General features: G+C 41.0%; 1 protein-coding gene across 3 annotated transcripts in view; it reads left to right on the top strand.

Annotated features, from left to right (window-relative positions):
• Positions 1–12896, top strand: part of rnf111 (ring finger protein 111) — a 29986-nt gene that overhangs the window by 4395 nt on the left and 12695 nt on the right. For 2 of the 3 annotated variants that reach the window (XM_017304138.1, XM_017304139.1), the window contains exons 1-3: positions 938–1814; positions 7325–7457; positions 12700–12854. In XM_017304138.1, the coding sequence (XP_017159627.1) occupies positions 938–1814; positions 7325–7457; positions 12700–12854 (1165 nt within the window). Of the gene's footprint in view, positions 1–865; positions 1815–7324; positions 7458–12699; positions 12855–12896 lie in introns of those variants that run through there. The other variant, XM_008405362.2, reaches the window with a different exon arrangement.

Raw genomic sequence — 12896 nt, 5'->3', positions numbered from 1 at the left:
TCTGACTGAGCCTGCGGTATTTGTTTTCTCTCTTTAATCAGCAGCATTGAGTCACACTGTTTTAGTTTGGACTCAGACAGAAGCGCTTTTTAAATGAACATATTGTTTTATATTTGACAGTGCAAAGTCACTGTCATGACTGGTTGGGTTTTTGGGCGGTCGCATTTGATTCATTCATAAAAATGTAAGAAATTCTTGATTTTTTTAAATTTATTTTTATTTTTTTTACACGTCAATGCAAATTACTTTTATTTTCAGTTTACATTGAAAAAATATTTTTTTCTGATACACTAAAGCTTTTGATATCTGTGAGACATAATCATTAAAATAAACTTAAGTAAACCCCTATGACTGTAATGATTTTTATAACGGGAGTTTCACTTTTGTAACCAAACAACTGAAATAAGTTGACTTTTTATTGATATTTACCTCGTCGTTTCCATCATTACAATCCTGACTTTTCTCTTCACGAGTCAATGATGAACAGAGCGTCTTCAGTCAGAGGCCTCTTCAAATTCGCTGCTATACAGACTGCTACATGAGATCCTTCCTGACCACAGGAATATTGCTGTAATCTTGAGTTACAGCATTATTCAATTTTTCTTTGGGATCAATAAAGTATTTTTGATCTAAATCACTTGAATGAATCAGAATGAACGTCGTGTTCGAGATTATCAGTTATACAAGTTTGCTGTTTTTTAAAAATGTATTTATGTGGTTGACAAAAATATTAGATCAAGAGAATCTAATTCCTGCATCACAATGTTTAGCTAATTTGCAACACCAATCCCACGAAGGATCTTTAACAGGGAATGTTTTTTTTTTTTTGCTGTTGAATTTTTTTACTTTTATGTCTCTGTTGTAGGTTTTGTGAAATGCTGCGGACAAAAGTCTTGGATTTAATGTGAGTGTGTCTGGAGACAGCGCTGCTGCCACCATGAAGAGTGAAGTGCCATCTGAGGCCTCTAGCAGACAGGAGCATCTGAAGGAGCCACTGGTGAACCCAGAGTCCATGGACGGGGCTAAGAACTTCCCCAACAACATGGAGGTTCTCGGAAAGGCGGCCAGTGACTTCGAGGCCCTTTGCGAATCCAGGCACCGGCCCCTGAGGGACACGGGGACGCACAGAGACTCGGAGAGGAGCCTGGCAGGGCGGAGAAAAAGAAAAGGGCAGCAGGCGGGGCCGTCGGACTGTTCGCTGAAGGAGGACCACATCAGCGAGAACTCGCTGGCTCCTCAGCGGGCCAGAGTAGAACTTTTACCGCATCCCAGTGAGGACGAGCAGAACAACGAGTCGTCCTTCAGTGACTGTGCCTCTTCCCCGTCGTCTAGCCTCCGGTTTGGAGACTCGGACACCCTTAGTTCAGATGACGAGGGGGAAGCCGGAGCGACAGGGGGCCAACACAAGGCCCCTGCCCTACCACCTGGTGGAGGCGCCGCGGTTGGCCTGCGCCCCGGTCTGGGCCGAACTCGGGGTAGTCGCTCTCACAAGTGGGTCCGACCCGAGCCCGAGCCGGTGCTGCTGAAGCGGCCGTGCCTGAGCAGCCGGCGGCCGCCGCATCGGAAACGCTTTGTGAAGACGGCTCCCGGCGGAGGCCAGCGGACTCAGAAGCAAAAGGAACGGCTGCTGCTGCAGAGGAAGAAACGGGAAGTGATCGCACGGAGGAAATACGCTCTGCTCCATAGCACCAGTAGCTCCAGCAAAGAGCTCAGCAGCGACTCGTCCTCGGCGTCATCGACCGAAGCAGAAGACGAGCTGTATGTGGACGTCAGCAGCACCAGCAGCCAGCCGAACAGTGCTACTGTAGCCACAGGTAAGGACAAACCTTCCACTCACACCACCAGCCCTGTTTGGTACGCTTTAAACAAACTCTTGTACATTTTTCCAGAAAGTCTGGTTTGTTTTGGGAGGTGTGAATGCAGAATTGGACTCTGGCGTGGCTCAACTGCATACCTGGATGCAATCAGACCAGAGACCACAAAAAAAAGCAGAAAACAAACTATAGCGTAGGGCATTCTGGGTAAATGCAGCCAAAACAAATGCAAGAGTCTAGTGCTAGCAGGAGAAAAGACTTGTGGTCTTTAACCAAAGTCAAGAGAAATCCTACTATCCCTAAAATCCTTACTCTACTCCATTTTTGTTTACATTTTGTGACGAAGCAGTTCTTCTGAGATTTTCATCTCGCTTCCTTTGGTGGTTCTTGGTGCAGCGCCACTACAGGTGAAGAGGGGGGCCGACGGGCTTTTCAAAGGGTTTGGAGTGTGAAAGCGAACCACACCAGCTAAAAATGTAACAAATGTTGCAATTTTTATCTCCTATCTAACCGAGTCGACCGGTCTGTCAGGTGTGAAAACACACGTACAGATATGTCAAACGCTCCATGTTTTACAGCTAAAGTAGATTCATGTTTGCTTAAAAGCACTGCTGGACAACATGAAAGGCCGCATAATGTGATAATTCATCAATAGAAAATAACACATCTGGCTACAAAGGTTAGTGCGCACCCATTGGAAGATATATGTAATGAACTGAAGTAGTTGAAATATATTCTGCATGACAAATGACTGATATAAGTTTTTAAAGCAGAATATTATAGATTGGCGTCTGATTTATCTGCTATGCAACAAGTGCCTTAAAATCATAAAAAAAATTGATGTAACGCAACATAATGGTGCTTTTATTTGTTCAAGTGTCTTCAAAAAGTGCATCTATCACATTTGTTACAGCTTTTATTTTCTAAATCTTTCAGAAATTGTGACCTCAGATTCTCGCGTCGGTTATCAGCTTTTATTTAAAGCACAAATAACGCAATACTGTAAAAACCATGCAGTGAAAGGCGGAAGAGAAAACGGGCCGAGGCAAGGTCGTGCAGCTTACAGCGATCAATGTGCTGCTGTTTTCCCTCGGCTCAGTCGGCTCATACTGAGGGTCTTTGTGTCCGCACCGTGGAAGCAGGGTTTTCAGCTGTTTCACAAATGTAGTAATTGTAGAATAATTGATTGTGCTGGAAGAAATTGAGTGACTTAGCTGAGCTGACGTGGTGCGAGTGTTTTCTGCTTTTTGTGTTTTATTGTGCTTGTGGCCACGGCTGCAGCAGCTCCGAGCGATTAGTGAAAACTCTTCTTACATCATCCAGTCCAAACAGATGCATCTGATATGGGACTCTAATTATTAACGGATATTATCAAAACTTGGTTTTAAAAAGGCAGATTTGATTCTACCCTTGTTTGGTGGGATAAATTAATTTTATCGATGGATTAAATTTTTGAAGATTAATTTTTTTTTTCTTTTTGCACCAATGCACTCCTTGGGTTTCCATAGTTGGGGGTGACGTCAACGCACCAGAGCGGCCATCTTGTTTTGAAAGGCACATGTTACAGTTTTCTGTTTATTGGGACTTTGAATTCAGGTCAACTGGTAAAAGGGCCATTTTAAGATATTAATTACGAGAATAAGGTCGCACGACAATGAAGTCAAAATAATGCTATTGTAAAGATATACAGCGTCAATGTTACCAGAGTGAAGATGTCATATAAGGAAAGTTAAGTAGTAATTTTATGAGAACTCAAACATGAAAAATAACAAAAACTTAAAGTGAGGAATGTTGTAGACATAGGTTATATGTTGGTATGAAGGAAATACTTGATCTTAACACATCATCACTATGAAATCATTATCAGTAGAAGGACTCTGAAGCGATTGTGCAAATGACTGAATGTATTTCGAAGAAAAGCACACAGACTCAGTTGCTCACGTCAGATCTTGATAACTCTATAAGCTTTTTTCTCAATTAAAAACCATTTTTTTCTGATAGTTTTCAGAGGTTTTTCTGGTAAAGTTGTGTTTTTATCCTGCTAATATCACAACAATGTTTTATAATTCAACAAATATTCTTGTAGCCTAGCCGTAATACACCTTCGCACAATTGACGGAAGGGATCATTGAAATAAAAGACACTTTTTTTTCTTAGAAAAGAAAGCAAGAAAAAAATGTTTTTAAATCAGAGCTGGCATGAAAAAATGTAAGATTTTATTTAAAATGCAACTTAGCAAAAATGTAATATTCAATGTTTTTCAGTTTTTCATAAGTCTGACAAAAGCTGCAGCTTCTGTTGCCATATGTTAATGGCAACTGCTTCCCTCTGCTACAGTAACAGCTTTATGCAGATCAAGCAACAACGCTCTGGTGTTTTTCTGAGCAACAGAGGATAATAAGCCCCACCTTTACTTTGGCTTACTGTATCTCCTGCGTAGCCATTTAGCCTCGGTAATATTCCTGCTGCCGCGGCCCAGGGGGAGGATGGAAAGTTAGCTGCTCTCCCTCCGTGGCGGGAGGCAGGTGGGAGAAGAGCGAAGATGCTGCCGAGCAGCAGCCTTTCGCATAGAAACAGAAGGTCTCTGAGGAAAAGCGAAGCATTTGTTTACAGCAAGGAGGCGAGTGATGAAACCTTCCCTGTGAATGTCCAGCTCTGGAGTGGGTGTGCCAGATATTCAGGGAATAGCTCAGGCTTACCTGTAAGGCAAGTTTGATGTCAGTTATTGAAATCAATGGAGGTTAAGCACCTCAGATAACTCACTATGCTATTTTAAAACCAAGCAATGGCCCTAAAGTGAACAACACCTTGCTTTTCAATGGTTTTATTTTTTAACCTTTTTATTTATTAAGCAGGGTTTATAAGCCTGGTGGGCCACCAGGCTTTACTTGAACTCCCACCAGGCTAAGCATTGCTTGTTTATTTATTAAAATAAAATGGTTTGAAGCACAATGGCGATATAGTAGGTATCTGTTTTTTTAATTCACTGAAACTCCCTAAGCGCAGCCTGTCTTTACTGGTCTACACATTAACAACTTCAGCAAATAAGCTGACAAGTCACAGACAAAGAATCAAAAATTAGGACGAAACAACTGAAATGCAAAAAAATTATGCTTACTTTAATTGTATTTTTTCATGTTTGCTTTTCTTTTTAGATAGTGTTTATAATGTCTTCCAATAACTAGTCATATTTTCAAACTTTCTGCAAACTTTTTAAATCAAAAACAAGACTGGCGGGCTGCCCTAGCACCCCTGACTCTGGGCTTAGCGAGTTTTCTGGGGGAAATCCCGTTAAGAACAGTCATAGACCTGCAGAGGGTGCCTAGCAGCAGCTCTCATGAGAGCGTTGGGGCTAAAATCACAAAGGGGAAACATGGATTTCATGAGCAAGTCAAGGAGATGTGCACCGAGTCAGACCTTACAGCACAAAGTAGAGGTTATTTTATTTTTATATTGCAAAATAATGTTTTTCAGTGCACGTCTCATTGACCTTTATTCTGACTTTTCTTCCTTTGTCTTAGATGGAGTAAGAGCAGCACTTGCAGTCCGTTTCCTCAGATTTTTACAAACACGCCTCACTGTGAGCTCTTTCAGAATGTGGGATGACAGTGATAAAGTGGGCAGCGGCAAAGTGCTTAAGATTTACACAAAAAGCTCAGTCTTGTTGCAGGAGTTTGACTCACACACCCAGCGAATGAGTCAGTAGCTCTCACTTACACTGAGATATCGTGACAATAATTAGAAACAGGCCTGCAACTGTGAGAACTCAGATCTGTGACTGGTGCAACCACACTGTCACGCTTTCTGAAAGTAAGAAAATATGTTATTTGATTTATGAACTCCAAAGACTGCAAAAGTTTGACAAAATGTGTTCCATGTTTATACCCTTCTCACTTATTATTTATAGAAATTGATCTACAAAAGTACTTATTCAACTTTTTAAAGTTCTTTTTTATTTATTTATGTAAAACTAAAACACATTTCAGAGGCAAACATTACTGCAAGATTTATTTTTCTTTTTCGTTGTTTTTAAGAGTTAGATCGCACGAAACAAAGACTCCCGTTGATGTGCCCTCGCCTCAGGTTTTGAAGTGGACCAAAATAAATGTTGAAGTTTCCTGGAGCAAGACACTGAACCACACTTTCAACCCAGATATTCCTCTGTAACCAAAACGAAAGCTGAATACACAGAGTGCAAATGCTCTGTTTAAAAAAACCAAAAAGTGAAGCTAGTGGCAAGAAAACTGATCAGGCAAATGCTGGATTAGTTTTGAGGGGAATCGCAACCAGACTAGCAGTTATAACGGGTTCCTCGCCCAACTAGTCGGAGGGAAGCTGCCTAGTTGCTCCTTCCCCGGACAAGCAATGTAGTCAATGTGGTTGCTTCTACAAGGTGTTGAAAGTGTAGGAAAATGTATATAATATCGGTAAATATTGGTTATTGGCCATAACAGTAGTATTGATATCGGATATGAACATTTTTACATATCGGTGCATCTTTAACCCTTTCATGCATAGTGGTCACTACAGTGCACAGCTGTCTAAAAGCCATTTTCTTGTGCTTCTTGTGGATTTTTATGTTATAAATGCACACATACCACTGAAGTGGACACTAATGCGTCACAAAACACACCATTAACTACTGGCCATCAGCTGCAAATGCAAGAAACTATTTTTGTTAAATCCAATATGGCCGGGTGTGCTGTGGTGGCGCTGGGGTTAAACACAACCCACATATGGAGGCCTTAGTCCTCGACGCAGCTGTCGCAGGTTCGATTCCCGGCCTTGGCGACCTTTGCTGCATGTCTTCCCCCTTCTCTCATTACCCACTTTCTTGTCAATTAACTATCAAATAAAGACCACTAGAGCCAAAAAAAAAAAATCCAATATGGTCGACCGACAAAAAAGCATGCCGACCGACCCGGTCCCTCCTTCTACTGTAGGCAACTTGTGCAGGTAAAATAAAATTATTGTGACATCAGGTAACCCCTAAAGAACAATACTGCTGATGTATTTTTCAAATAACAACTTTGTATTTAAAAAAAAAAAAAATTTTCCTGCCTTTTTTTAATGCCTTAAGAAAATAAAAAAATTAAAAAATCCTGACAAAATGGATCAAAATTCATGAAAGGGTTAATAACCATCTAATTCATTCAATAAAGAAAATAAGTGCTAGTTTTTTTTTTTTTTGTCTATGTCAGCACTAACCAGAGCTCTGTAACGTTTCCAGTTATTCTCTGTAGGTTTATGTGAAAATGGTGTCTCATGTTTCCTGATGACTTGCCTCAACTGTAGCGAAACTATTGCTACCCTAGATCACAACCCTTCCTCCTCGGGTTTACTCCCACTGATTCAACGTTACTCCCACTTCTGCTGGTTTTTAAGAAATGATTTCTCTAAGCCTTCAAGTGCTCACCAATCACAATTACAAAATCAAGATGATGTTACGGCCATGTGGCGACGCATTTGCGTCGTTTGTCTGATGTGTTGATGTCTGCTGGTGTGTTCAGGCGCTCTGGATGAGGACGTGGTGGTGATAGAGGCGTCTCCAGCTCCGGCGAACGCTGTTCCCGCCAGCGAGGAGATCAACGTCACCTCGACGGACAGCGAAGTGGAGATCGTCACCGTTGGAGACGGATTTAGGTAGGTACTGAAGGGTGTGAAGTTTCTGCTTCGTCGTCTTAAAGCACACATGTCAAACTTGAGGTCCAGGGGCCAAATCTGGCTCGCCGTGGCTTTTTACGTGGCCCTAAGAGCCAACATTAAAACGAGCTTGAGTGCTTAAAAAATTATTTTATCAAAAGCAGTTTTTACCTGTATCTGCCGAATTACATCAATGTGAGAAAATGTTCAATATTATTTAATTTTAGTAAGTTCTCATCGAATGCAGAGTCAATACCCATCAATATATTGTTAACGGATATTTTTATTGATACATTCTGCCACAACTGGCCTTTTGAAGACATTCTTGATCTTGCTGTTGCCCAAAATGAAAATGAAAATTACTGATGTCTTAAAGCAATTGAATTTGATCAAATATGATTTTTGTCACAATGTTATGAAATGAAAACCTGAGCGGCTATTACAGCTTGGTGGTTGTACTCGGCTTCAAACCGTGCAGCCCCACTTCCTCCAGCTTTATTTCATTATGTTACCTTTTAATTAAACATAACAAGGCATCTGAACTCCATCCAGTTTAACCAATCAAGCCACGCTGATTTATTGTTTTATTTGCTTTGGCTAGTTTAGCTCTTGAAGCTTTGCTGATGCTTTTTAGCTTTAGTGAACATATTTCCCTCTTCCTAATTCCAGTGAGAATCGTTTAGCCTGAGTCCCTGTCAGGCCTATTTATGAGGTTATTGTTCGTCAATAAATGAACAATGAGCTCATAACTTCTTCCTTTAGGTGTGAGGAACCTGCTTTAACTATTGTTTTAACTCTGAGAATAGAGCATAGAAAAACATTTGTTTCCAGACTCATTTTCCAAACTTCCAAATTTCCAATAAACAACGCTCATAAAAGAACACCTTATCTGTCTGCTCTGCACATCATATGAGGCATTTTATTAAATTACTCATAATAAACACTCTTTTTTTTTTTCTTGACAAAATGCTTTTGTTTGGTTCAGGCTGAAATGGTTTGAGTTGTCTAAACTTATTGAGTTATTTCCACAATCTATCCAAACGTCGCTCTTTATACGTCCTTTTATTGAATAATTTAGAGGCTCCTGCTCTTTTCCCAGCTTCAGTTGTCCTTTTGGGAAGGTAAAGATTGCACGCTGAGCCTCTGAGTATTATTTTGTGTTTGCGGGTGACAAGAAGACAGGATCCTCTCTCACTACGTTTTCTGTCTCTACTGTGTTTGTTCGAGTCTGTGTGATTATTTTCTGGCATACAGCATTTTGTTTTTTATGCCATTCTGAAGTTTTATGAACTTGAAAGAAGTTCTGCAGCTTTGCGTGTGTGTTTATTAGTTTGCGGAAGTGCTAATTTGAACAGGATGAGTAAGCTAAGTTGAAGGATGCTTTGTTTTTGAACAAGTAGGTTGTCAATAATTACCGTTTGGGTTATAATTTGTGTTGGAACACCGGACAAAATATTAAAGAAATTAATTTGATCGAGAACGAATCCTGGTTGTTAACTTCGTCAACATGCTAGAGCGAAAAGCTGCTGATATAACTGTTGCACCACACCACAAATCCATCCCACTGAACCCAGGACTTTCCTGCTGCACGATGCACCATGCAGCCCGTCTTTTACCCATCACATAGAGCATCATTATTCTGAGATATGTTGAATTGTTCTTTTCTCTTCATTTCCCCCAGCGAGTCATATTTTCCCCCGTTCGTGTGTAAATTTCTGTTTCAGTACTCCTTTTAATCTGTGATCCTGCACAAACGTTTTCCTCTGTGGTCACATCTGTCACACGTTTTTTTGTCCCCTCACTTCTGTAACCACATCCCCGTTTCCATTTTAGCACCAAGTCACTAAGAATATATGGTTTCGGTTCCTTAAAGTTGCTACCCAGAGCCTGGACGGTCATGATTTGCCTCCTTTCCTGTCACTTTTCGGATCTCCTCTCTCGCTAGATAACGTAGAGATGTGTCGAAGTGGGGGATGGGCACTAGTGGAGCAGGAGGGTGGAGAATCAAAGGCCGACCGAATGAGCAGTGAAATCTCTGCTCATGCTGACATCGGCCCTGTTTGCTAACATGCGTTCATCTGCAGTTTTTTGTCACTTGTGTCTGTGTTAGTTTGTACTGCAGTGTCTTATTCTGTGTTGTGATTTCAGTAAACTGTTACAGTTGTGTGACATTTAAAAGCAGCTTTTTGGCATCTTTGAGAAGCGGATGAGATTTATTTTTTAATAACTGACATGTGTCCTTCCCAGGGGTTGTTTTTAAGAGTAATGATTTGAATTATGAATCGGTATTTGTTTATTCATGTAAACTAGTGCAACAGAAGAAGTTTCTATTAATTTGGCTGCACTTTACTTGTAGTTTCCACTGTTAATAAATAACAGCAGACGTGTTCGCCGGTCTCTGCTCAGTACATGCAAGACTTTGTTCAAATGTGAGCTTCGTTCGGTAGATTTTCTATGTTTCCAGAAAGTGTAAGAAATCTTAAATCATGGTAAGAAAGTCTGCTGTGTAGCCGAGTGCCATGAATTGTTTACCACTCCTCACTCTGCTATTCCTGCCCTCCCTCCCTCCCTGTTGAACTCCCAAACTCCCAACCTTAGCTGTCACCAGCATCGGCCCCATCAGTTCACTCCACATTGCCGCAGTACGCGCAGCCCGTCGCTCTCCTCCCGTCCCCGGGGCCTGTGCCTCGTATCGCTCTGCCTTGGCACCACCTCGGCCCTGCCAAGCCCCCTCCATTCCCATAGTGATCATATTTATAACGCCGTGTTTTCCTCTCTGCTGGCACTCCTCGTCCCCTGAGGTTCCCAGTGGTAAACAGATATTTACAAAATAATCCCAGGTTTGCTTAATTAGCGGCCCTTCCCTAGTGTCAAGCCTTGGCCCCTTGGGGTCGACCCAAAGCAGACGAGGAAGTCCAATTAGACTCCTCACTCATCTCCTCAGTCTCTCTCTACATCCCAGCCTCACTGCCGGGTTTTGTTGGGAGTCCGTTTATTGTGTCTGAATTTCCACCCTGGTTTTAAGTTGTAAGTAAAAGCAAAAGGTACTTGAGCTTCGTCTTCATACCACTTTGATTGTGTATGTAAAAGGAAATGGATAGTGTGAGCAGGTGGGAATTCCCCGTATTGCAAACGGCGCGAATAAAGGCATTTCCTGCCTCATGGGTGCAGAAAGCCAACGTTTTAGATTTATGAGAAAAACCATATTATTTAAGTAATTTATATCAATACAAAGTAAATTTACATTACTGTAAGCTAATACAAAAAAACAAACTGTCTGAAATTAATGTTTCATATTTTGTCTCATATTTAGTTCTCACATTTAGTAGCCAGGTCATTTCAAGTTTTAAAAAGTAATTTTATTTTGGATTTGAACTGAAAACAAACTAACAATCAGCTGCGATCTTCTTGAGATTGCGATTTTGCTTTGTGCATAAAAAGCGACAATATCTGCAGAGAATTCAGGTTTTTACTAGTTTCTGTGTGTCCTTGAGGTCTGACCAGTGGACTCCAGTTTTAATCAGCCCTAGTTTTCCTTTACATGAACAAACGAGCAGCGTAAACTTTGTTTTAACTCAGAATAAAGAAGAAAGTAATAAGCATAGAAGACTAAAGGATACAAAGTGTAAGAAAATCAAAAGGTTGCAAGACTTCAAAAATCATCTGTCGCTAACGTTTATCTGATTTTTACCAAACGCAAACATGTATCGTGTTTTTTTTTTTTTGTCTTTGCAGGTTGAAGAATGTTGGAATTATTTTAGTTTTGATTCATTTAATAAACAGACAAAAAAAAAAAAGTAAATGAGCCACTGACCTGCGGCTCACCGGTCAAAGTTTACCTTGGGACACAAAATTGTCCAATTTTAACATATTTTGAAACTCCATTTCTGTAAGCTGGGGAATCGATTTAAAATGGTGACGCGCAGCGAAAAGAAGAAGCAAAGTTGTGTTATTTTACCACAGAACAGATCTCTGTTCCTTTTAATGACAAACCAGAGCTGAGCAGACCAGCAGCACCAGCTAAAGCAAAACCTCACATTGGTTTGATCCGCTGCTTATAAACTAAAATAACGAAACAAAAATTACGTGAAGATTTCTATTAGCTTCGCTACTAACGTGGTAGTGAAATAATTTATTTTGCATATTAAAGAAATATCCTTGCAGGCTACAAGGCTGTTAACATCTTTACAGCAAACTGCTAAAATTAAATATTTAAACTACAAAATTAAGAGTCAAACTGCTCAATTTCCCATCTGTCTGCAAACTGAGCAAACAAGAAAAATTATGATTTTTAATTCGGATTTCTCATTTGATTAAATCGTTTTGTTAAGGTTTTCTCTCCAAGATTAAACTCTTTCTCCTTCGCTGCTGGATATTTTTCAAAAGCGCCGGAGTCCCCTACCTCAACATCTCCATGGCAGCGTGCTGCATGGCACTCCCACACAGCTTCCTGTCTCTCGGGGTCGTTCCTCCCCCCTCTGCTCACCTGGAGGGAGCTGCGGCTGCTCCCTTGTTTCTCACTCCCGTCTCAGAGGCCGCGGAGAAGAGCAGCAGGAGCCTTTGAGAGAGAAAATTAAAAGAAAGAGGGGAACGAGGCGAGAGGAAGAGGAGGCGCAGCGGCTGACATTTGAGGGGCATGCAGGAAAATTAAAGGTGTCTGGGGAGCAAATCGGAGGATTCGATGCAAGTTGTGCATTCTGAGTTCTTGTGGTTGAGCTACGCACTGATTTGTATTAATGTCTTCAATCAGTATCAATATTTCTTTGCTTTTGTCATTTAACCTTTGGAGATGATGATTCAAAGGAGGATTCTTCATAAAAATCAAGAAAACTATGGACAACACTGACCATCCCCTTCATTAGCCTGTCTTTGAAAAATAGAATGTATTCAGTCAGAGGCTTCCTCAGATTCACTGTAATACAGACTGCTACAAAAGATTTTTCCTGCCGTCACCATCTACAATAACTCTTTGAGGAATCTGAATTAATGAGTTACAGCAACATTTAATTTCCTTTTATGCCAACTTGTGCTCCGTCTTGTGCACTTGGTCTTTACACTTTCCAGAATAAGCACTATTGAACTGCTTCACTTGTTTGCATGTTTTCAGCTCTTCTATTTTATCGCTGTGTCAGTCAGCTGTCACCAAACTTGAATATATAACTTCTACTTCTGTACCTTAGTTTTGTCTTGGATGTAATTTTTTATTTTTTATTTTATTTTTTTTATATCTGCTTGCATGCAGGTCACGCTCAGTCGGGGGTCTCAGTAGGATTTGGGGCAGCAGTTGTGCCCAGAATCGTCTCCAGGAGCCGCGTGGACGTCACCGGCTCTCAACGGTCATCCAGCCGCTGCGCCAGAACCCCGGGGAGGTTGTGGATCTCACAGTCGACGAGGACGGTAAGACATCCAACTTCCAACGTCTCAATGTCTGGACTGAAT

The sequence above is a fragment of the Poecilia reticulata genome, linkage group LG3 (genome assembly GCF_000633615.1).
Source record: "Poecilia reticulata strain Guanapo linkage group LG3, Guppy_female_1.0+MT, whole genome shotgun sequence".
NCBI lineage: Eukaryota > Metazoa > Chordata > Actinopteri > Cyprinodontiformes > Poeciliidae > Poecilia > Poecilia reticulata.
Note: the sequence above shows the minus strand (reverse complement) of the source record. Positions and strands in the feature narration are given on the sequence as shown.